The following is a 26,415-nucleotide window of genomic DNA, read 5'->3' as shown; positions in this document are numbered from 1 at the left end:
GATTTATGCATTGTAAACGGATGATTACCAGCCTATTTTATTTGAGAGGAAGAATGTAGTTTGTATTAGTTGTTGATTCATAAAAGAATACATGCAATTTTGTGACTGTGTCAGATTTTTATGAGACCTGAATATGCAGTAAAAGCAATAGTGCAGGTCCACTTTCTGATCTTGCTGTATTATTTACGATCCTGCAAAAGGAACAATGTAGTGCTATGAGGGTCTGCCTTAGTGAATCCCTTTGCAGGGTCAGGGCCCTATTTACAGTCAAGAACAAGCAAAATAAAAATGACATAGGAATTGCCCTGCTAAAAATGTACAAATAGAATAGACCCTCTAATCCAACATCCTGTCTCTAGCAAAGTCCAACGGCTAAAATGAGAAAAATAATTCCTTCAGATGAAAGGATGAAAGCCTGATAATGAACCTAACTATGTGATTTACAAGGAAGAGAGATTTCTTCTTGATATGAACTGGGATTGAGTTTATGACACAAAGGATGATACAGAAGGAGAGAGAGAGAGATTTACCCTGAGCCACAATTTACATTTGTCACAAACCAGCAATTTTCTGGATATCATCTTATTCCAAGAACATCTATTCTGTTCAGCTCTAAAGCTGCTATTTCTGATCTTATTCCTGCCCAGCCTTTTAAAAGTGATGTACTTGTCACAGAATTACAGGCTTCTGTCTTCCAGCTCTCTTGGGCAAAGACACACATCTCTCCCCTTCTGACCGGGAATTTTAAGGCTGCATAACTCCCTGGATTACACTGTGATATTCCCAGCCAGAAAGACAGCCTAAAAAAAAGGCCAGCATCTGTGCTTTGTTTTCTCACTAAAGGTTATGATCAGTATATTGTCCGCAGTTATAAGTTACCAAGCAGCTCCTTCTAAGCAAGCATATTTATTCTGAAGGTAAAAGCATTACAGAGAAAACACATTAAAACAATAAAAGAACCTACATCTATACTAAACATCTTACCAAAGGTTACCCCCAACTCCAACCTAGGGCTCTGGTAGGTTTTAGTCCTTCAAGACGCAGAACTGGGTTTTCTCCTTGATTACAAGTTATCTATCTTAGATTCACAACCAGAACATAGGCTGGGCAAATCTGCCATTTATTTATATAGCTCCGGCCTTTGATCTTGGCCTTCTGTAACAGGCAATCAGCAGGCAATGACCCTCTCCTCAGGGAGTTGCTTCAAAAACTAGGGGAATTTGTAATAACATCTCCCAAGGGATTCCCCAGAAAATCCATTTTAATTATCCCAAAAGTCCATACTTATCTGGCACATTTTCAATATAGTCTTTCAAACTCCCATACACTTCTCAGGTCTCACAGGTGGCATATCTCCCCACTAAGGATGCTATATGCAATTCCAGCCCATCTTAATACGATAAAGTCTTCCAAGGTTATTGCAGGAGATTGCTGAATCAGGGTCTCAATGCATAGCAATGTACAGCAACTACCTTCTCCATGTATGAGACTGTTGTGACAGATATGGCAATGTATTTAAGCATATGTCTAAAGGTATGTCTTACACTGCAACTGGGGGCATGAGTGGCAGCTTACATAGTTGCACCTGCCCTAGCTGTACTCTGCTAGTTATAATGTGAGTTTCAGCACTGGCTGCACACATTAATACCAATGAGCTTGTACAGCCTGCGCTGAGCCCCATGTTGTGGCATCATCACTGCTATTTTTAGCGAGCTATCTAGCGTACATGAGCTCCCATTCACTGAAGATGTACCCTAACTGTCACATTGGAAATTTGCATATTTAAAGGAAGGCACTCTCTTATGTATCTTGTTGAATTGGTATGCAAAACAACACACAGTATATTGAAATCAAGCACCAACCATTTTTCTTTTTGAAACAGTAATATACCTGGATAAAAATAACACATGTGCCTGAATTTAGAGAACACTGTTTATCAAACAGTAAATATATTTGTCCTTTACATCCAAGGCATTGTTAACAAAAACTATTTTGCATGCTGAAATTGTTCTAGAAGTATTTTGCAAGATTTTTACTGGCATTTTTATCAATGTTTTTGTTCATAGTTATAATCCATCTTAGTGTATGGATTTGAAGCGGGGTGGGTGGGACAATTTAAAAGCAAGTTTCCAAAGAATGAAATTTGATGATTGTTGTGCATTAATTTATAAAACACTTATCACTGTCACTTGTACTCACTGCCTTTACAGAGTAACATAAAATGAAACAAGACAAGGAAATAAAACATATATTTAATCTATATTAATCTCTTTACTGCTGTAGTTATCTTTAAGTCTTTTTGACATTTTTTTTCAAATTCTGCAAATTAAATAAACTATGTAATTCCCTTTTTGCCCCTAAAATTATTAAGTTACCTGTGACCTGCTTAAGCCAAATAACTGTAGAAAACAAGATCCATGAAAATATTACTAAAACAAGACTATTTGTGTAGCCACTGTCTTAAAAACCTGATAATTATTTTTTTCTCTTCTGAAGTACTAAGCTTTTATTGTAATAGCCCCATTCCCATGGAGTTTATCCATGGATTATAGCCTCGCCACTCAAATGCTTTATTGCTATTTCATAATTAAACTCGGAGCATCACTGTCTCCAGGCACACTAGGGAAGGAGACAGCCAGTGTGCCATGTCTGACCTAAAAATGCTTAATCTTAAGAGTCACACCCAGACCCATCAAAGCATCCATAGATAGTATAAAATGGTGCATTACTCTGGAGAGCTTCCAGTTTCATTACATTTTTTAATCATTATCAGGGTAAAAAGTATAAGTGTTAAATAGAGTAAAAAAATTTAAATACTTCATAAGACTCTAACACTAATTGTTTCTGTAGCTCCCATTCTTTGCTGCAACATAATTAATTTGCTATTTCAGTTTGGTTTGTTTTTAAAACAGCATGAATATGAGAGACTCCATACAGGACTGAACGGAATACAAAGCACTTCCCCCACTAATTCACTAGTGTGTGACTATCGCTCAGATCAATAGCAGTCAAAACTCGTTATTAGCCATGGGCTATTTAATAATCTCTCAAAGAGCAGGCAACCTAAATTACTAGTAGACCACAACTAGGTCTCAGTTACTAGTAGACTACAATCACAAAGGATATTAATTGACACCCTTGACAGCAGTCTCTGCAGAAATGCCGAGAACTAAATGGACATGGAGACTGAACTATCTGCTCCTGGGTGAGTCATACTGTTGAGGTATGTGTGCACAGAAGCTTGAACTATTGCTACCCATGCTCTACCTTGTTTTCATAAAGAAAGGGCTTCAGTCTGCAGATAATCACCCTGGGACCATTTGTTAGCATTGCATTGGAACAAAAAATAAACATAATTTGGAAGCGTTTAGATGGGCCAATTTTAAATCTTAAAGAGACACTACTCATTGCCCTTTTTGATCATGGCAGAGGACAGAATTCCAAAGAAAACGTTTATAGGTAACTCATGGGAAAAGGAAATAGAAAGGTTACTCAAATTCTTAAAAGTTAGTCTTTTCAATTAGCATTGCAAGCAATGTAATCCATCTGACTCCAGAAACTGTGGAGTGCTGGTGGTTGGCAGATTGATGTTTGTTGTTGTTAAATTTATTTAAGTGGCTCTACGACAAAAAATTATTTTAAAATCTTACATGACGCCTGTAGTACCCAAAAGTAAAGAAGTGATTAAATGCTTCTAATTTCTCCAGAGAAAAAAACTTCTAATTTCCTGCTGTTGGCAGGGAAAAGATAGTCTAGTAACTCTTGCACTCAGTTATACCGAGTGGACTACAGAAGATGGATCACTTGATGACTACCTGTTCTTTCTGTTCATTTCCTCTGAAGCAACTGGCATTAGCCACTGTTGGAAGACAAGATATTGGGCTAGATGGACCTTTGGTCTGACCCAGTATGACCGTTTCTTATGATCTCTCTCTCTCATTCTCTCTCTTTTTAACCTTGACAAAAGCTTAGAACAATTTGGACAACAAGAATGGAAGTGAAAATAGTTCAAGAATCTAAGGAATTCATCCTGTCCATCAAAACATATTATAGACAGAGCAATCCCACAAAGCACTATGCTTTTAGCCTTTAGTGGCTATCAGGAGTTGGGAGAAAGAATACAGCAAAACATCTGACTCTAAGAATTGATTGGGGTGTCAGAAAAAGAGGTGCTGGATAAGCAATCTCATTAAAAATAGCTACTATACCAGAGGATATGAGAACAAATGTTGAACCTATATTGCAAAGAAGGCTGTGTGGATGATCAAGGGAATTACATATCAGTAAGCTTTACATTTATACCAGGTAAACAGGATGAAATGATGATTAAAAATAGAATAACAAAACACCTTAAAGATCATAATACGAAAGGATCTAACCAGAACAGCTTCTGCAAAAGAATATCACACCTCACTAACCTATTAGAATTCTTTTAACATGTCAAACTGTTGGATAAAAGAGAAACCAGTTGACAGATTATCCAACAAGTTCTTGGAATACATTGGAGACAATTTTTTATTTCAGAAGGTGGAGGAAGCAACTAGGAGAGAGGCTGTTCTAGATTTGATTTTTGACAAATAGGGAGGAACTGGTTGAAAATTTGAAAGTGGAAGGCAGCTAGGGTGAAAGTGATGATGAAATGATAGAGTTCATGATTCTAAGGAATGGTAGAAGGGGAAGCAGCAGCATAAAGATCATGGATTTCAAGAAGGCAGACTTTAGCAAACTCAGGGAGTTGGTAGGTAAGATCCCAGGGGGGGCAATTTAAGGGGAAAAACAGTTTGAGACAGTTGGCAGCTGTTCAAAGAGACATTATTAAGGGCACAAGAACAAACTATCCCCACTGCATAGGAAAGATTGGAAGTATGGCAAGAGAACACGCTGGCTTAACCTGGAGATCTTCAATGATCTGAAACTGAAAAAAAAAAAGAGTCCTGAAAAAAGTGGAAACTAGGTCAAATTACGAAGGATTAATATAAACAAACAACACAAGCATGTAGGGACAAAATTAGAAAGGCCAAGGCACAAAACGAAAGTAAACTAGCTAGAGACAAAAAAGATAACAAGAAAACATTCTACAAATACATTAGAAGCAAGAGGAACACCAAGGACAGGGTAGGCCCTTACTCAATGATGGGGGAAAGATAATAGCAGGAATATTGTAAGCCAGACATATGAAGTTATTCTTCCACTCTACTCAGGTGGAGTATTGCATCCAGTTCTGGGTGCCACATTTCAGAAAAGATGTGGACAAATTGGAAAAAGTCAAGAGGAGAGCAACAAAAATGTTTAAAGGTCTAGAAAATATGACCTATGAGGACAGACTGAAAAAATTGGATTTGTTTAGCCCGAAAAAGAGAAGACTGGGGGTGTGTGTGTGGGGGGGAGATATGATAACAGTTTCAAGTGCATACACAGTTTTTACAAGGAGGAAGGTGAAAAATTGTTCTCCTTAACCTCTGAGGATAGGGGCAAAAAGCAAAGGGCTTAAATTGCAGCAAGGAACATTCAGATTGGACGTTAGAAAAAACTTCCTAACTGTCAGAGTAGTTAAGCACTAGAACAAGTTGGCTAGGGATGTTGTGGAATCTCCATCATTGGAGGTTTTAAGAACAAGTTAGACAAATACCTGTTAGGAATGGTCTCGTTATTACGTAGTTCTGCCTTGAGTGCAGGGGGCTGGACTAGATGACCTATTAAGGTCCCTTCCAGTCCTACATGTCTATGATTCTATAATTTATTAGCTTTCAAAAGGCCTTTGACAAAGGCTTGCAGAAGAAGCTGCTAAAGTAACTAAGTAATCATGAGATGAGAGACAAAGTATTGTCAAGGATCAAAACCTGCCTAAGAGACAGAAAACAAAGGACCAGGAATAAATGGTGAGCTTTCATCACAGCAAAAAGTTAACAGCTGGGTGCCTCAAGGTTCTGTACTAGTGTTGGTGTTGTTTAATATCATTGCTAACAATCTGAAAAGTGGATCAAGAAGTAAGGTGGCTACATTTTCAGATGACAAATTATTTTGAGTATTCAAGCCCAGAGAAAACCGAGGAACTTCCGAGGGACTTAAACAAGCTAGGTGAATGGACAACATGATAACAGATGTAGTACATTGTTGATAATGCAAAATAATGCACACTGAAGGGAAATTTTTAAATATTCATACACCTTATAGGGATCTAAATTAACTATCAACTCAGGAAAGGGACCTCCCTGGGGCATCACTGAACAGTTCAAAGAAGGCCTCTGCATAATGTGCAGTTGCTGTCAAAAAAGCAAACAGAATGTTAGGCTGCATAAAGAATGGGAGAGAAAATAATATGGAAAATATTAGGATCCCATTATATAAATCAGTGGTTTCCCCTCATCTGGAGTACTATGTGCAGTAGTGGTTACCCCCCTCAAAAATTATATTGCAGAATTTGAAGGGGTCAGAGATGACTGGTGAGAATGCACAGGGGCATGGAAAACCTCTCCTCTGAAAGAAAGACTGTGAATGTTTACCTTAGAAAGTATGTAAATGAAAGGGGAGGTGACAGAAATATAGAAAATAATAAGTGGTCCAGTTAGAGAAAGTAGATTGGAAGCTTCTGTTTTCCCTGTTTTGTAACACTGAAAGAAGGGACTGTTCAATTAAACTGAAAACCAGCAAATTCAAAACTGATAAAAGGAAATACTTTTTCACACAGTATTAGACTATGGAACTCCTTGCCACAGAATGTCATTGAAGCCAAAAACTAGCAAAATTCAAAGAGATTAGACACCTATTTGGATAACAAAATATCTAGAAAAACAAACAAAACAAATTATAAGGGATATAAAACCTCTTGCTTCAGGACTCAAGCAAATTTCTAACTATGTAGGGTAAGGACAAGACTTCCAGGAGGAGCAGATTATCCCATATCTACCTACTGTAAAGTTTCTTGCACCTTCCTTTGAATCATCTGATGATGGCCACTGTCAGAGGCAGGATACTGGACTATAGGTCTGATCTAGTGTGGCAATTCATATGTTCCTAGCAGAGACTGGTCCAAAATATGGTTTCATTATTTCCTTTATTACCCACAGAAGTCACTAGCCAGCAGAACTACACCACTGAAGTTTTTCCCATTACTCGATGATTTAGGAGAGATAAAGGAAGTGAGCATTTATGGTTTTGTGAGCATTTGCAGGAAGGGTTAGAAGTACAACTTAACAGCTCAGAGATAAAATTCATACCCTGCTGTTAACCATCTTTCAGTCACACCTGTTATGGCCGGTGATATCGGAACTAAAATTTTCCAAACATCAATTAGGATTAAAAATAGGTGCTATACCACCTGGTGCCTGTGCATTTCATATGATTGCACTAAGCCAGGTGGATTTGCAGTAACCATAGCATTTTACATACACCTGTAGATCAATGACTGAAAATAAACGTGGTTAATATTTATGTGCATTTTTAAAATGTTTTGAAGTTATTTAATGTACTTTTTTTTAATGAAAAAGCAAGACAGTGATAGACACTGAACATAAAAGCTACATTGTCAAAACTTTTAAAAGATCCCTTTTAGCATTTATATTTGTTGTCCTGAGAAGCTTCATATTAATTTGGACCTGCCTGTCCTAGAACCGTAATAATTAAATGTAGAAAGATTCCTACTAAGTATATCCACCTGAGCCAATGGAAAATAATTCCAGCACAAGACCTCTCAAATGCTCCAACTGATTAGAATCCCACTGTCACATCTTGGAAAAACTCCTCCATATCTAACAGAATTAAGAGTCATTTGCACAATAATAAAGTAATTTTCCTGAATAAAGGTATGATATGAGTGAAGCACCTTCATTTCTCCCTGTTCAAAAATCCAAGTAGAGGTAGGATACAAAGGAAAGAAAGGCGAAATTGGACACTGTTCCATCTCCAGTTTGGCTATGATTATAGGAGTCTGATTCACCCTAATGCCCTCCCCACAAAAGGAACAGCTTGTGCTTTTACATTCCTCAGCTTGTATTGAAATGACAACTAGAGATGCCTCTTTACCCAATAAAGGCATTTCCAGACTTTTGGTAATGCCTTAATGGGTGTTCCATTCCACCATGGTGGGGAGAGGGGGGTTCCTGCACTTCCTTTCATTACCTTTACTAACGTTAGACAGATGGACCAGGAAAATGGAAGCCCTGAAAATATTTTTTAAATTTTAAAATGTCCAAAGAGATGTTTCTCAACCCCACCTTTCCCCCTTTGATTATTTAATATTTGATAGTTTTCTTTTGCCCTGCATCTCATGTAGGCATTTAGACCAGTTCAAAGCAGGTGTGAAACATTGTTTTGCACACAGTTTGCTCTGGCACAAATGTCTACACACTGTGCAGGGCGATGGAGAAACAAGTCCAGCTTGCTTGTGCATTACCCTACTATCAAACCATGTCAGCACAATTATGGATATCCACATTGTGACTGTTTTTTGTTTGTAGAACAGGATAACACAAGTATAGAATGGAGCTGAGGAACAGGACCATATTATGTTATGATTATGAACTAGGCTGTAAGACCAGTCCCTAAAATGGCTATAGAACCACACTGTTCCATGCACACTAAAAACAGAAAATGGTACTAAAATATGGGTGTTTCTTATTTTATCAGACAGCCATGTACTGACACAGTTATACTCTCAGGGCTGGTCCACACTAACCCCCCAGTTTGAACTAAGATGCGCAACTTCAGCTATGTGAATAACATAGCTGAAGTCGAAGTATCTTAGTTCGAACTGCAAGGTACTTACTGCGGGTCCACATGCAGCAGGCAGGCTCCCCCATCAACTCCGCGTACTCCTCTCGCAGAGCAGGAGTACTGGTGTCGACGGCGAGCACTTCGGGATCGATTTATCGCGTCTAGACAAGACGCGATAAATCGATCCCAGAAGATCGATTGCTTACCGCTGAACCCGGAGGTAAGTATAGACGTACTCTCAGTGTAGATGGGCGCAGAGATTCTCTACAATAAGTAGTATTCCAAAGTAGAAATCTAATATTGCTATTGAATTGCTGAGTATAAGACACCCACATTTCTAAACAGCTCACTGAGGCAGAGGTTGTACACTGTGTTGTGGGGAGGGGACTCAAACAAGCTTAGCAGACTACTTAGGGAGCAACATAGGCACTTAGGACCTGATTCAAACCCTGCTGAAGTCACTAGGAATACTTTCCATTACTTCAGTGGATTTTGCATCAGGTCCTCAGAGACTGAAAAAGCAGTCTACACTGCTCATCAGTACAAACCTGTCCACTAGGCACAATTTGTCAGAAAGGAGGTTGTCTGGGGGTTGAGATATTCATGGGTAGAAATAATTATGAAGAACAAAGTGAAATAGATGTCATGTTACATGCTTTATTAGCTGGCTTCTTTTTATTTTATTTTATTTTCCTTCAAATCTCTTCCCTTTCCTCCCACTTCGTTTCGGTGAGAAAGTATTTCTGGTGAATAAGCATAACATTTAGTCACATAAAATATTCGACAAATGTGCAATATATGCACATTTCAGATAAATCCAACCTTAATGCTGTGTTGTGTCTAATTTTAGGATGTGGGTTCTTCCCAAGGATAGTGCTTACAGTGTATTAAAAATCTCAACATGCACCTTTCTATCTCCAAAAAGATGTAAGACTAGAAGGGGTGAAGGGGAGAGAATATAAAGCTTTCCATGGAAAGCTGATTTTTTAAAAGTGAAATGGCAAGTCTGAAATTTAAAATAAGAATGGATTTAAAAAAAAATAAAACCAAATTACTATTTCAATGAAACTACTAAATATTCATGAAGGTGTATTTCCCTCTCCCAAGAGGCAAGAAAGAGTTACCCCATCCCAATCATTACTGGACAGCAGCACAGTGACACCCATTAGGATGGAGGTTATTCCATCCAAAATAAACCTACGTTAATAATGGGTGTCACACATTAGGACGGAGAATCAACAGTATGCTAACCACATCATCTATTTCTTTCTTGACAGATTTTTAATAAACAAAATGCTTACAGGGGAAAGCTGAAGATAACCCAAAGAAGCAGATCATGAAACTGATTTGGGATACATTACACCTCTACCCCGATATAACGCGATCCGATATAACACGAATTTGGATATAACGCAGTAAAGCAGGTTTCAGAGTAGCAGCCGTGTTAGTCTGTATCCGCATCCGAATCTGTATATGCATCCGAAGAAGTGAGCTGTAGCCCATGAAAGCTTATGCTCTAATAAATTTGTTAGTCTCTAAGGTGCCACAAATACTCCTGTTCTTTTTGCAGTAAAGCAGTGCTCCGGGGGGGGGGGGGGGGGGGACACGACTGTGCACTCCGGCGGATCAAAGCAAGTTTGATATAACGTGGTTTCACCTATAACGCAGTAAGATTTTTTAGCTCCCGAGGACAGCGTTATATTGAGGTAGAGGTGTATTTCTTAAAGAAAGAAGAGAAAAAAGAGAACTCTCAGTACTCCCCAAGGAGAGGTGCTGAAAGGCAGAGTTTCTGGAACCTCTACCCTCAGTATTGGTCAAGGGGTAAGGACAGAGATGTACTATCCCACTGAGCTTTGTTGCTGTCAGACTATGTCACACAAACTCAAGGGGAGAAGACAAAAGACCAAGATGAGATGAGAGCTGGTAACAAATGGCAAGGGCCAGTATATAGTCCATTCCGGAAGAATTACAGACCAAGATATAATTTAAATAAATAAATAAATAAATAAATAAAACTTCTTAGAGAGTGCTCTGCCCAGGCTGGAAAACCTAGTAAGATATGAAAATAATACACTATCCACAGCTGTCAACACTATGGCTCCAAAGACATCTTCCCCAGTACCTTCTTCGCTAATCTCCATGGTTCTCAAAAAAGCTGTGAAAAATGAAGTATAAAAATATCCTTCAGAATTCTCCAACCTATTCCAGAATCCAGCACCAACCTCTGTAAGGAAATCCAAAAGAAAAGCACATAGAAGACAACTCACATCAAAGATGGACTCTCTAGAGTTCAAGATATGAAGACCAAGAACAGAAAAACCAGTATTACCATCCTTTTTTCAAAAAAAAAAAAAAAAAAACAACCAACCCTCTCTATTCGCCTCATAGGAATTCTTAGATACACTGAAAGAAATTTGGGCCAGTAACTGAGACACACACCCATGCCTTTCCTCTACTGATGAAAAATACCCAAAGAAACTTTGAACCTCTGCTCACACAGGTAGACTACACTTCTTCATCATTCCTCAGCTATCCCAATGCTGGAATGATAAATAGTTCTTGTCTAAAGCTAAAACCAGGCAAGATGGAAGTAGAATTTCAAATAGGTAATGAAAACCACTATGAAAAAATAGCTAACATTCCATCACCCTCATAGAGGGCATCTGCCCCACTGTCATCAGAGTGGCATGCAGCCAAGAGGGCTTTCTGGACTCTTCACTGACAACAGATACCCAAACAGCAAAAGCGCGGGGAAAAAAAAAAAACGGCCTTTTTCTACCTTCCCCTAGCCAAAAGATCTCATACTATCTTGCCAGATGTGGATTTGGTCCTCGAGACTTTGTTATTGACGATCACTGTATCTGGGAAGGAATTATAAATGCTAAAGAAACTTTAGTCAGTACAACAACCTGACCTCCAACCTAGGCTGATAAAAGCACACTTCCTCTGATCACATTAGCTACTCATCGAACACCAGAATGAGCGAGCCTCTGGAAATCTTCATCAGCAAAGCTTTCATCAGGCAGGCACGGGACCTCCTCAGAAATTGACTCTTACTATGTGACCAAGATCACCTGGGACAGCTAAAATCCTCAGGAAAAATGGAAATATTAATAGTTAGATTGAGAGTGGTGGGAGTTGCAAATAAGATGATGAAATCCTAGTACCACTGAAGTCAATGGTAGAATTTCCATTGATTTCATGGAGCAGGATTTCACCCAGAGTCTTCTTGGCAACTAGTCCTTGGCTTTAAAACACCTTTCCATGAGAGTTAAGAATGTTCACAAAACCTCACCACTTTCAGTGGGGAGGGGGGAGGGAGACACGACAGACTGATCTTTATCACTTATTTCCCATAATGAAATAATTTAAAACAATTACAAAACATTCAGCCTTCCCTTAGAAGCGTGAAAAGAAGACAACATTCTAGGTTTTTGTGTAAAACTACAATATGGATTTATATAAACTTGTAATGCCCTCACTCATATGCCACTGTATAAATAAGGTATAACTACAAAGACAGCGAGGTTGAAACCAACTAAGAATAATATGGTTAGCAAAAAAACCAATTATTTTAATACAGTTGAGGATCAGAATTATCAATTTAAGAACAGGGAATTAAAATCACACTTAGTGATAATCATCCAGGAAATTTAACTTAAAACAATATGACACATTAAAAGATAAACTACAGAATAAAATAAAGATGATTGAAAATAAGGACAGTTGATATTCACCGTTACTATTTTTTTAATGTTCTGTATCAGCATTTTATGAAACAAATATTAAATATACTAAAAGCTGATAAAAGATGTGCATGAAACTGGATTCAGAATTATCAACAGTTAATATAATGTTGTCATGACACTACAGGCTATTTCATTAATACACTTCCATATAAAGGAAAATGAGAAACAACTTTATTGAGAGCATTCTTGATGGTCTTAGTTACAGTCTTTTTATAGCTTTCAAGGCTACAGTTATGATAATGGCACCATACCGTGAAGCTGTTGTTGACGTTTTTTGTGCTCGATTCAGCTACACTGGCATCTGACAGGTCAACTTCATCAAATATTAGAGACTGTGAACGGAAAATAACACAAACACATTAAATACCACTTTTAAGCACACTTACCCTACTGCACTTTCACTTCCACCTTATTGTTTTAGGAATCAAATGAAAAAAGTAGAAAATTTACTAAGCAGATAAACCTTTCTAATTTCACCTTTCAGAGGGAGCCATGTAACAATCTGATCAGTAGGAAAATTCAAAAACATAAGCGGGCTGAAAATGAATTTTATCCCAGTCAAAAAAGTAATCTTCATTTCAAAAACACCTTTGAGAAAATTTACAATATTATATTCAGCCTTGGAGTGCCACTTAAGCATGCCATAATAGAGTCAAAGAAGACAGATACATATAACAATCTGGCAGAGTCTACTTTAAACATCGCAGCCTATTAGCCAGCGTTAAGTCTGCTGGGAAAGGGTTATGGGTTCTGCTGGCTTACTGAGGCTCACTGATGACCAGTAAAACAATTCCAGTCATGTGTCTCTCCTCCCTTCCTCTGCTGTAGGCAAAAGAGAGTAAAAAAGAAAGTTCCCCTTTCTCCCCCCCCCCACACACATTCAACTCATGGCAGGGAATCTAAACTAAGGATGGTCCTGCAGTTGAGGCAGGTATGACTGGGATGGCAGGGAATCTGGATTTAATTCCCAGATCTGCCTCAGCTTCCCATCTGTAATATGTGAATGATCCTGCCATTTTCCCACCCCTTGTCTGTCTTGTTAATTAAGGTTGTCAGTTCTTCAGGGCAGCGACTGTACAACTGTGCCTAGCTTGGGTGACTCATGCCCTCATTCTTACCTACGTGACTCCTTTGATACCCCATGCAGCTCAGTCGCAGAGGAGATTGTAGTGCATCATGGGAAATGTAGGGGGGTCAAGGAGGCCAATCAATAGGAGCAAATGAGGGCCTGAAGCACCTGAACTACCACACCCAGAAGGCACCATGGGGGCTCACGCAGAAGCAGCTTAATGATAAACTGACTTGAAATTAAATGTTTCAGTTCAGTTCAATAAACAAACAAACATTTCCATTTAGACCAAACTGACCTGAAATGAAATATTTCATTTAGATTTTCCCTAACAGAAAGGAGAGTAATTTCTGAAAATGAAATTTTCCTACTGAAAATTTCAGTTTTTCAGAACTTAATTTTCCATTGAAAATTCATTTCAAGGGATAACTCCTGACTAGCACTATTTTAGCATAATCATTTAAGTATCTTTCAGGAAATTGTCCTTCAGACAATAATAGCTTGAACTTTGATGTTTAACATTTGAACAATATCCCTCCAATGCTTTTTTCCTTTTTAAAATTTATTTTCCTAAGTGAAAAAACAGAAATCAGCTTATTAACATTATTTGACTAATTTGTTTAAAATGGGTAAAAGAACAGAAACAAACCACCATACCGAAAACTCAGAGGTTTATGTAACCTGTCTTCTTTTGCAGGTTAATTTTGTATACTAATTTTTATAAATAGCAAATTGGTTGTGAAAACAATCAGTGTTATTTTAAATCAATGTTCTAATTTTAATAAACCTGAGAAACAACTGGTGCTACAAGCATAAGTCATTCGTTCCCATAAGGCAGTCTCTTACATCCTTACCTTTGAATCCTTGGCATAGTAAAGGGTACGGCCTCGAAGTTTGAAATAACGTTTTTTCCACCTCTGAAAAGAACTTGTTTGCTTCAATAGTAGCCCTTCCTTTATACTTGTCTGAAAACAAGAAAAAAATATTTATATACATCAGACCTGGTAAAAATATCCAAGTATCTAAATATACTATATAAAAAAATTCTTAGACCCTTGTAAACAATTTTCTGTTCTGTATAAAGATATTCATTATTTTTATTTGTATTCACGTATATGAGATTATGATTGATTCTATCATTTGACAATCAAACTATGCACAATTATTTTTAACAATGCGAATACTGGCAAAATGTTAATTTTGTGTACGCATTCAAAAAGCACTGGAGATATACTCTGAAAATGCAAATAACTATTCTGGAGATTAAATTGCTATTTAATTGCATTACTTCTATAATTCCAAAACCACAATACTGTAGTGAGCAATGATTGGCAGTTGCACAATTCTAAAAAAAATATTAGCTATCTATGCCATATAAGCGCATACAGATCCTACTCTGTGGCATCTGTACTCTTGTTACCCCTTTCTTCTAACTATTAAAATGGAAAAGAAGACAGCAACTGAAACTTGGAAGAATAGTGTCAAGAGCACAATAAATTAATGTGTTTAGAAATGTTTTGGTAATATCTGTGGCCTCATCACACCATTGATTTTTAAGCACTCTCCCTGTAAATTTCATAGGAGAAGTTTTTATAACTCAATGGTATAATATAGTTGTGCACAGTGGCCTATATCACTGACAGTCTTAAATACCCAAATTTCTCTTTTGAAGTACACTATTAAAAGGGAAACGAAGATACATATGGATCTGGATTCTCTGCTCTAAAGTGGTCTCTGAAGCATGGTATTTCCATTTTGTATTATGTCATGATGCAGATGTCATAGTACAATGCAATTTCTAGACAACATAATGCAAAGGTCACTTACAAGTTGATCTGGACCACTTATAAGCTTAATCAAAGGGCATCTGACATATTCTTCTTTCAATGGATGTCAAATTCTTCTTAACTTTAACATAATACATTCACAGAAAAAAGGAAAATATACTTTTTTGTTCCTCTATTTCCCATTTATGAATGTGAAATAATTATGAAATATATCCATGGATGGCTACTGTACTAAATTCTTTAGTGTTTTTTTCTAATAAAATGCCCCAAAATATACCTAACAAAGATAAAATATTTTCACGTGATGTAATGGATTTAATTTGTTAACAATTCAGTCAACAGTAGTCATAGGCACACACACGAGTTTTGGTTTGGTTTGTTATAGCCATACTGTACTTGTGTTTTGTACCCCTCTGAAATTTTCATGGTGCACATGAATTACGTGCATATGATTTATGTATATGTAACACAATTCAAAAGTGAGAATAATACAGAAATCAGCTCCATACAATATAATCTCTGTATCCAATAGTCCTAATTCCCTCTTCAAATACATAATGGGCATTGGCACTTATCTTAATATTATCCTGAAAGTGGAAATATCTAAATGTATGTTATGATATAAATGGCATACGTTACGGAAGATTAGAATGTACATTAAAACCTTTTTTCATAAAGGAGATACATGAATTTAAAATCTATAGAAAGAACATAAATCTGTTGGCCTATTTGTTTTTCTAGACTTTAAAAAACACACTGTTTTCCTGAAGATTAAATTAATTCCTTAATGCTATTTCTTCAAAAACAGGCATTATCATGGCTCTCTCTCTCCCTTTTAGAGCACTAATAATATCGCACAAACACTCCAACATGTTTAATGTAACCAGGGGATTGTTTTGTCCATTGAATGGCTCTGGAATCGTAAACGGATTATTAATCAAAACTTTATGACAAATCTTTTAAACTCCCATTTTAACTATGAGAAAGTTGTTTTCTCAACAAAAAATACCCTTCTAAAGTTGGAGGTGAAAAAGCATTTAACCACTACAGCATATTTTTTTCATATGAAGCTATTACAACAGATCCGGATAATAAATATTCTTATTAATTTAAAATAGTCAGGTAATGTACTTTCATTCATTTGTGTACAGGGTAAATGCTTTCATCAGACATACTCTACTGAGAGCAGAGCACTTGCATCATCCAGTTCCACTGGTACAGAATCCAACCCTTGCTACAGAACTTTGCTCCAGGGATGCAATAAGACCAGACCTTCACTTGCTTGGCAACAGATGATACGTAAAGCTACAATTTAGTCATGGACGGCAAAGACTTCCATGACTTCAGCCAGTGCCGGCTGGGAGCTGCAGGGTCCCCTGCTGCCTGCGGAGCCAGGGAGCTGTAGGGTACCCTCGTCGCCCCAGGCAGCAGGAGCCCTTACCGCTCCCGGCCAGGGCCGGCTCCAGGCACCAGGCGCCAGGCACCCAAGCACATGCTTGGGGCGGCACCTGGTAAGGGGCGGCGGGGGGAGCGCGGCGCGGCATTCCGTGAGGGAGGGGGAGCACTCCGGCAGCGCGGCGCTCGGCGAGGAGGCGGCGCTCTGGGGGGGGTTCGGCGGCACTTGGCGGGGGCGGGCTGCGGTGGCGTGGCGCTCGGTGGGGGGGGCAGCATGGGGCTCGGCACTGGGGGGGCAGGCTCCGGCGCTCGGCGAGGGGGCGGCGCGGGCGCGGCGCTGGAGGGGGGTTCCGGCGGCGCTCGGCAGGGGGCGGGGTGGCGCGGGGCTCGGCACTCGGGGGGGGGGTTCTGGTGGCGCTCGGCACGGGGGGCGGCGCTCGGGGGGGGGTTTCCGGCGGTGCTTGGGGGGGGGCGGCGCAGTGCTCGGCGGGGGGCGCTTTTTTTTGCTGCTTGGGGCAGCAAAAAAGCTAGAGCCGGCCCTGCTCCCGGCTACCACAGGCAGCAAGGGGAAGCCCCACAGTTCTGACCCACCAGCGGAGGGGGTCCCTGGAGCTTCAAGCCTGCCCACCGCTATCCAGGCTCCCCATTTTGTCATGGATATTTTTAGTAAAAATCAGGGACAGGTCATGCGCTTCCGTGAATTTTTCATTATTGTCCGTGACTTGTCAGTGATTTTTATTAAAAATATCTGTGACAAAATCTTAGCCTTATTGATAGGTCACTACGGAAGGAGACGGAGAGGTCTTGGCTGGTCTCTCTCACCTGGGACCAGTCCTGGGAGATGAGGAGGAAGTAGTGATTGAAGCTGTCAGCAAACAGCATGGCCTGGAGAGAGGGCAGCAGCTTTTCCTGTGGCTCCAGCCCCCAACACTAGCTCCCTGTTTTCCAGAACACTGGGCTGCCCTCTCTTCAAGCTACCTCCTCAATCTCTTCTGCTTCCAGGCATGCTCCAGAAGAAGAGGTGGTGGCTTGGCAAGGACATATATGTGCTGTGCAGCAATGCAAAGGGGGAAACAACATACATATGTGGGTGCCTCCTGGAACCCAATGCATGCTCAAAATGGGATGCTGCTGAAAAGGAAATTGGGAGCATTGAATTCACAGAGGTGTGCAGCTCTTGGTTGTATGTTGTATATTGATTAGTGAGTCCCACAGGTCAGTGTGGTGCAATCCTGGAACACATGGGCTTTAATATTTTGTGTAGAATCATAGAATATCAGGGTTGGAAGGGACCTCACGAGGTCATCTAGTCCAACCGCCTGCTCAAAGCAGGACCAATTCCCAACTAAATCATCCCAGCCAGGGCTTTGTCAAGCCTGACCTTAAAAACCTCTAACAAAGGAGATTCCACCACCTCCCTAGGTAACCCATTCCAGTGCTTCACCACCCTCCTAGTGAAAAAGTTTTTCCTAATATCCAACCTAAACCTCCCCCACTGCAACTTGAGACCATTACTCCTTGTTCTGTCATCTGGTACCACTGAGAACAGTCTAGATCCATCCTCTTTGGTACCCCCCTTCAGGTAGCTGAAAGCAGCTATCAAATCCCTCCTCATTCTTCTCTTCTGCAGACTGAACAATCCCAGTTTCCTCAGCCTCTCCTCACAAGTCATGTGCTCCATGTAACATGTACAAATGCAGACATTTATCCCCATACATTTTTGGTAGTGATCTCTGCTACTTGGCAGATTACCTGGGCCCCCTCCTCAGGAAAATTCCGATTGTGCCCCTACTTTGGTCCAAAAATCTAACCTTTATAGTGTGACACTTCCTGGGGTTGTGAGGCACCTCCCCACCACCTGCCCTTAGTGTCAGGAAGTCTTGTCTGTGCCTGCTGTGGATCAACTCTCTGAAACCACCAGCTTCTGGCAAGACAAGCCTGACTTTCCAGGCCTTCACAGGCCTAATTCTCTCTGCAAAGGTTAGCAATAGGTACGCACCAACCACTGAGTCCTCTGAGGGTCCCTCTGGACTGCTCAGCCCATTCCATTGAACACACACAGAACTCTGATACACTACTTCCAAAGGAACAGCACCCCTCTGTTTATAAGATTCAGCTCAGGATCCACCTCTTGGGGAGGTGGAGTATCTACGCCGATGGCAGCAGCTCTGTCATCAGTGTAGGTAGCGTCTTCACTAGTAAGTGTAGACAAGCCCATAGTTTATCATCAAAGAATACTGATTCAAATGATAGAAAGTAAGAATATTGGAAACAAATGGTTACACATAAAACAAAATCATAACATGCTTTCTAGAACCTAAACTTAATTAAAATGCACTGCCCAATTTCCTACAATATAGATTACCCCAAGTACTTCCCCCAGCATTTTCAACCAATTTGGCTGAGATCCCTTTTCATAAAATCAAGCCCACTGGCAGCTTAGCCTCACAGATTAAAGGAATAAGGGTATACCTTCATGCCTCTTAGTTATTTCCCCAAAAGTTCATTGTCCTTACTGGTTCACTTCTTCCTCTAAATTTCCTCTCTTTGAAGATTTCACAATCCTTCATTAGCATTTGGCTCACACTGTGAATAGATGCCAATTTTGAACCATATGGTCCTTAATTTACACCTAAACAGACAAATAGACACACATTTCTTGCCTGAAAGAAAACCTGCTTTCCACCATTCTGGTGACCAGTCTCTAGTCACAGACCTTAAGCACATAATTTTCAGTGTATATGCATAACTCCATATGCTTTGCAATGATTATGATGACCAGTGTGATACAGGCTTTCATTAGAGACCTTACATGACATTCTTTTGATGAAACCCCTACTAATCCATCTGCCAGCTGACATCCAGAGGTCCTTGGGTCACATATAGATCACATTTCTAACCCCCAGAGTTGAGAGGAAAACCTTCAGTTACAAATGGAGCAGACACCAAAGCAGTAATGATGTCTCCCTGAGTCTTCAGAAAAAGAAAAATCAAAGAGCCATGAACTGACCCATTCACCTCAGCAGAATATTAACTCTGAAGCATAATGGAAACAATTGTCAATATTGTTAACTACTTCACTGCTGTAATTTGGCAGAAGCATCAGTTAATGGGAGCATCTCACGAGCCCGCACTGTGATGCTTTCAAAAAGCTCTGTCTCCCATTCAACTGCTAAAACCTCCAGCTTCTCCCATGACAGCTTGTGTATGCAATTATACACAGTCACTGTAAAAATCTGCATACAAACTGAAAACTAAAAATTTAGGGACAGAGCAAACCCTCATGAATAAAATAGCCAGTACAATGCAATTTTCCTTTAGTAATCAATGAACTTGGCTGTACACTCAACAAACTGAAATTAATGCAGAGGTGGGCAACCTACGGCCTGCGGGACCATCCTGCTCTTGAGATCCCGTCCGGAGAGGCTAGGCCCTGGCCCTCCCCGCTGTCCTCCCCACCCCCCGCAGCTATGCCGCCGTGCGGGCAGCGCTCTGAGCGGCATGGTAAGGGGGCCGGAACCGGAGGGTTGGATAAGAGGCAGAGGGTCCCGGGGGGCAGTCAAGGGACAGGGAGAGTGAGTGGTTGGATGGGTGGAGATTCTGGGGGGCAGTCAGGGGAGCGGGGGTGGTTGGATGGGGTGGGGGGAGGTTGGGAGGGGGCACATAGGGGACAAGGAGCAGGGGGGGTTGGATGGGTCAGGAGTTCTGAGTGGGGCAGTCAGGGGGTGGGAAGTGGGAGGGGTAGGATAGGGGGTGGGGGCCAGGCTGTTTGGGGAGGCACAGCCTTCCCTACCCGGTCCTCCATACAGTTTTGCAACCCCAATGTGGCCCTCAGGCCAAAAAGTTTGCCCTCCCTTGCTCTAAGGTGATAGTCATTAATTCAGTGGTGGCCAAACTTTTTGGCCCGAGGGCCACATTGGGTTGCAAAACTGTATGGAGGGCTGGGTAGGGAAGGCTGTGCCTCCCCAAACAGCCTGGCCCCACCCCCTAACTGACCCCTCTCACTTCCCGCCTCCTGACTGCCCCCTCCCAGGACCCCCCACCGCTAACCGCCCAGGACCCCATGCCTATCCACCCCCACCCCCCGTTCCCCTATCCACATCCACGCCCCCTGACAGGCCCCCCTGGGACTCCCACACTTATCCAAGCCTACTGAGGGGAAATATTGAAACCAACTATGTACAAAGTACTGCCAAGCTCAAAAAAACACACTGAAAAAAAAAATCAAAGAAAAAATTACATTCTTCCTAGTCACTTTCAGTTATATAATCTTAGGGACAACTTAAAAAATTCAGACAGAAGAGTGATTTTTCAAGATGACCTTTTGTTTTTTTGACTTTACCTAGGTCATCGGAAGCCTGGACAGTTAATATTTTGGTTGCTAAGAACACACACCATTTTTTAAATAAAACAATATACAGTACATTCTATCCTCCAGAGACACTGCCTATTGATTTACCTTCCTAAATTTGAATACCAAAACAGATCAACAATATTTCTGTATTGCTGTGAGATTTCTACATGTTCACAGGGCACACAGTTATGATTTGAAGCAAGCACAATCCTAAGAACATTACAGAAAAAGAAAATCTCATGGTTCTCATTAACTCATACTCCCTTAACTTTCCAAGTCTTCTGCAGATCATTACATTGTTAATAATGTGTCTTTGTCAATCAAGGTCTTGAATTTTGACCAAGATGGGATCTTGGATTGCAAGTCTATGCTTTGTTGCCAATCTCAAAACAGTAGTTTCATTACTGCCACTTACGCTGACAGCTCTGTATTAATCATTTCAAAATAAAAATAAATTGTATCTACAGAGAACAAAATCTTCACCCAGTTGTTCAATGTAAGAGTACATTTTTATTGAGGGTTTCTTGTGACACCAAAAAAGACAAAAGGGTGACCTTTAAATATAGCTGTGCCAGGGCTATGAATGGGTACAGTTAAAGAAATTAACAGAAAAAAATTGATAGAAAAGGTGTAAGTAATTTAATGTAATAAAAAAGACTAACAGTTTCAATATGTATCTAAAGATAAAAATAAACACCAACAAAAACTAGAAACCCAATGTAAATTATCTTTATGCAGCAATTTTTTGTGGTATCATAACCAATTGTACTTCTCTGACCTGTACGTCTACAGATTTTTCTCCTTGTTCAGCTGGTAAATCACCTCTGGCCACAACTAAAATTCCAACAATTCCTTAGTGTGATTTGATCTATTTTGCTTTGAAACAGGACTAGATCATAGTGCACTAAGGAACTATTAGTACGTGTCAGCAGGGTCTGCATGGACAGTTAGCATGCGGCAGGCTAGCATGAGATAGATTCATATCCAACTTAGCATGAATGAAATAACCTATAACCAAGCCCTTACTCTCTCTGTGGCCCTGAGTAATTATCCTTTCTGCTTCAGTTTCCCCATCTACAAAACATTTATCTCATTAGTTCATGTTTGTAAAGTTCTGAAAATGGAAAATACTATGTAAATGAAAGACAATTAACTGAAAGAACAGACTGTTCTTATTAACAAGGGGAATAGAACAGCTGTAAAATATTGCACAAGGGACAGATCACTTACAAGGTTATGATTTAGTTCCGAAGACTTAAGGTCTTGTGTATTATTCCCAATTGAGCTAACTTCTGTCTTAGAACACTAATTTACAGCTACTACTTGGAATATCAAGTACTGTTCATTTTAGTTTCACTAGTTCTGAGTTAAAAGGTTTAAAATGGGTAAAATGACTCTTTCCAGGCAGAAGAGTGGAATGCAAATACCACATATGTCAGAAAATCAAAATCGCAAAATTATAGAAACGTATATGACTTTTTCCAGAGAAACAATCAAATTACACTGCTGATTAGGCTAATTTTAATGAAGTCATGCTGCACGTGATCCTGTACCGAGTGAAGTCCATGGGAGCGCTGCTATTGTCTTCAATGGCTGCAGGGTAGGCACTCAAAGATTTTGTTGTTCCATAAAGTACATGTAGGTGTAACTATAAAATAAAACGAACTACTAAAACTACTCAAGAGAAGATGCCTCCCACAAGCAAAATGCAAAAATCCCATTACAATTCCACAGGGAAGAGTAAATAGTTTCTGTGGTTCTAGGGTAATGGTCTAACACATTTAAAATGTATACAGCAGCAATCATCCCTTACTAAAGGATGTAACAATAGCATTGCCGCAGAGAGGCAAATTAACACTGCTGCACACTTTCAATTCAAATCATTCTTTGAAAGAAATATAAACAAAAATTACAATAAAATCAATCTTATATTTAGGTCTGTCTCAACAAATATTCAATTTTTCATTTATATTAATTACTCTGTTGGTTTTCTCCCTTTAAGAACACTAACAAATTCCATTGATTAAGACACAACTCTAAGGAGTTGTACTCAGTAGAAAGCAGCCTATTATTTCGGGCTATCAAATCCACTAAATGTTATCAACATTTGTGAAAATACTCAACTTTCAGACAATATAAATGTTGTGAAGACCTATGAAGTGATAGGAGAGTGTTCCCAGAATCTTAATATTTATTGACTTTTCTAAAGAACCTAAACATGCATCAGTACTATACCCCTCCATTAGTAAAGGCTTTCCAAACTATTTTGGTTTCAAAATGATCTGTCATTATACCATATTGTTTCTGATATTTTAATAGCTTTAAGTCTGTATAAGACATTGACAGGTGTTATAACAAACTGCAGCTCATATCATAACTCTAGTTTATCAAACTCCTGTTAGTTGACACATTAAAGTACTGGGTATCTTTGAGACTTTATAGATAGGCTTGGAAGGATTAGATTTTTATTGGTAAATGTCAGTAAATGTCGATTTCAGCATACACATACAAACTGACAAAAAGCTATTTCCATGGATAATCATCGAAATATACAGATAAGCAAACTAAGAAAAATGCTGCCTGAGAACATAGGAGTTTAAGAATACTTACTGAGTATATTTTGACATCTGATGTTGACAATTTGTGTTCTAACAGTTATAAAATGTTAACTTTGTAAATCTCAGCATCTAATGCCATTAAACTGTCAGACCCGTCTCCATAATTCCTGCAACTGTGAAAATGTATATTGATAAAAATAAAAAATGCTTTAAAATGAACATTTCAGCGAGTAGCTGTGGATATTCTGGATCCTTTCCCAACGAAGACACCCAGAGGAGAGCAGTACATACTGACTTTCATGGATTTTGCTACTGATGGCCGGAAGCAGTAGCTCTAAGCAACACCAGTGCTAAAAGTGTGTGCCAGACACTAATAGACATTTTTGCCAGGGTAGGTTGGCCCTCTGACATCCTTACGGATTCAGGAACTAATTTCCCAGCAGAGACCATGAAAAACCTGTGGGAAGCTCATGGGGTGAACCACTTGGTGGCCATCCCTTACCACCATCAAACCAATGGCCTGGTGGAGAGGTTTAATGGAACTTTGGGGGCCATGATACGTAAATTCGTAAATGAACACTCCAATGATTGGGACCTAGTGTTGCAGCAGCTGCTTTTTGCCTACAGGGCTGTACCACATCCCAGTTTAGGGTTTTCACCATTTGAACTTGTGTATGGCCGCGAGGTTAAGGGGCCATTACAGTTGGTGAAGCAGCAATGGGAGGGGTTTACGCCTTCTCCAGGAACTAACATTCTAGACTTTGTAAGCAACCTACAAAGCACCCTCCGACACTCTTTAGCCCTTGCTAAAGAAAACCTAAAGGATGCTCAGGAAGAGCAAAAGGCCTGGTATGATAAACATTCCAGAGACTGGTCCTTCAAAGTAGCAGACCAAGTCATGGTCTTAAAGACGCTCCAGGCCCATAAAATGGAAGTGTCGTGGGAAGGGCCATTCACGGTCCAAATGCACCTGAGAGCTGTTAACTATCTCATCGCATCCCCCACCTCAAAAATAAAGCCTAAGGTATACCATGTTAATTCTCTAAAGCCCTTTTATTCCAGAGAATTAAAGGTTTCCCAGGGAGCAGATGACACGGAGTGGCCTGAAGGTGTCTACTATGAAGGGAAAAGTAATGGAGGTGTGGAAGAGGTGAACCTCTCCACAACCCTGGGACGTATGCAGCAACTGCAGATCAAGGATCTGTGCATTAGTTTCGCGCCAATGTCCTCAGCCACCCCAGGACGGACTGAACGGGCATACCACTCCATTGACACAGGTAATGCTCACCCAATTAGAACCCCACCATGCCAGGTGTGTGTCTCCTCACGCCAAAACTGCTATAGAACGGGAGATCCAGGACATGCTACAGATGGGTCTAATCCACCCCCTAACAGTGCATGGGCATCTCCAGTGGTTCTAGATCCCAAACCAGATGGGGAAATACGCTTTTGCGTGGACTACCGTAAGCTAAATGCTGTAACTCGTCCTGACAACTATCCAATGTCATGCACAGATGAGCTATTGGAGAAACTGGGATGTGCCCAGTTCATCTCTACCTTAGACTTAACCAAGGGGTACTGGCAAGTACCGCTAGATGAACCCGCCAAGGAAAGGTCAGCCTTCATCACCCATGCAGGGGTGCATGAATTTAATGTGCTTCCTTTCAGGCTGCGAAATGCACCCGCCACCTTCCAGAGACTTGTAGATGGTCTCCTAGCGGGATTGGGAGAATCTGCAGTTGCCTACCTTGATGATGTGGCCATTTTTTCTGATTCATGGGCAGAACACCTGGAGCACCTGGAAAAAGTCTTTGAGCGCATAAGGCAGGCAGGACTAACTGTTAAGGCTAAAAAGTGTCAAATAGGCCTAAACAGAATGACTTACCTTGGACACCAGGTGGGTCAAGGAACTATAAACCCCCTACAGGCCAAAGTGGGTGCTATCCAAAAATGGCCAGTCCCAAAGTCAAAGAAACAGGTCCAATCCTTCTTAGGCTTGGCCGGATATTATAGACGATTTGTACCACACTACAGCCAAATTGCCGCCCCACTGACAGACCTAACCAAAAAGAAACAGCCAAGTGCAGTTCGGTGGACCCATGAGTGTCAGAAGGCTTTTAACCAGCTTAAGGCGACACTCATGTCTGACCCTGTGCTAAGGGCCCCAGATTTTGACAAACCATTCCTAGTAACCACAGATGCGTCCGAGCGTGGTGTGGGAGCAGTTTTAATGCAGGAAGGACCAGATCAAGAATTCCATCCTGTTGTGTTTCTCAGCAAGAAACCGTCAGAGAGAAAGCCACTGGTCAATCAGCGAAAGGGAATGCTACCCCATTGTATATGCACTGGAAAAGCTACACCCATACGTTTGGAGATGGCGTTTCCAACTATAAACTGACCATGCTGCGCTAAAGTGGCTTCATACCACCAGGGGAAATAACAAAAAACTTCTTCAGTGGAGTTTAGCTCTCCAAAATTTTGATTTTGAAATACAACACATTTCAGGAGCTTCTAACAAAGTGGCTGATGCACTCTCCCATGAAAGTTTCCCAGAATCAACTGGTTAAAAATTGTTCTTGGAATGTGAGATATATTGTTAGTTTTTATATAATCAGTAGTATGTCTAAAGGTGCATGTCTCTTATTAACTCTGTTTTCTCCTAGAGCTCCAGGAAGAAATCAGTGTGGAACCGGCTGTCCAACACTATCTTTGATTTGGGGGGGGTGTCATAACTATAAAGGGAAGGGTAATAACCCTCCTGTGTACAATACTATAAAATCCCTCCTGGCCA

The 26,415-nt window shown here is 40.3% G+C and overlaps 1 protein-coding gene across 1 annotated transcript in view; it reads right to left on the bottom strand.

Moving 5' to 3' along the window:
• DGKH (diacylglycerol kinase eta) overlaps positions 1-26,415 on the bottom strand; it is a 266,884-nt gene that overhangs the window by 114,778 nt on the left and 125,691 nt on the right. Inside the window, exons 3-4 of the mRNA XM_054013968.1 lie at positions 14,385-14,495; positions 12,713-12,793 (exon numbers count right to left, since the gene is read on the bottom strand). Coding sequence (XP_053869943.1) covers positions 12,713-12,793; positions 14,385-14,495 — 192 coding nt within the window. The remainder of the gene's footprint in view (positions 1-12,712; positions 12,794-14,384; positions 14,496-26,415) is intronic.

This window comes from Malaclemys terrapin, chromosome 1 (assembly GCF_027887155.1).
Source record: "Malaclemys terrapin pileata isolate rMalTer1 chromosome 1, rMalTer1.hap1, whole genome shotgun sequence".
Lineage (NCBI taxonomy): Eukaryota > Metazoa > Chordata > Testudines > Emydidae > Malaclemys > Malaclemys terrapin.
This window is presented reverse-complemented; position numbering and strand designations above follow the sequence as displayed.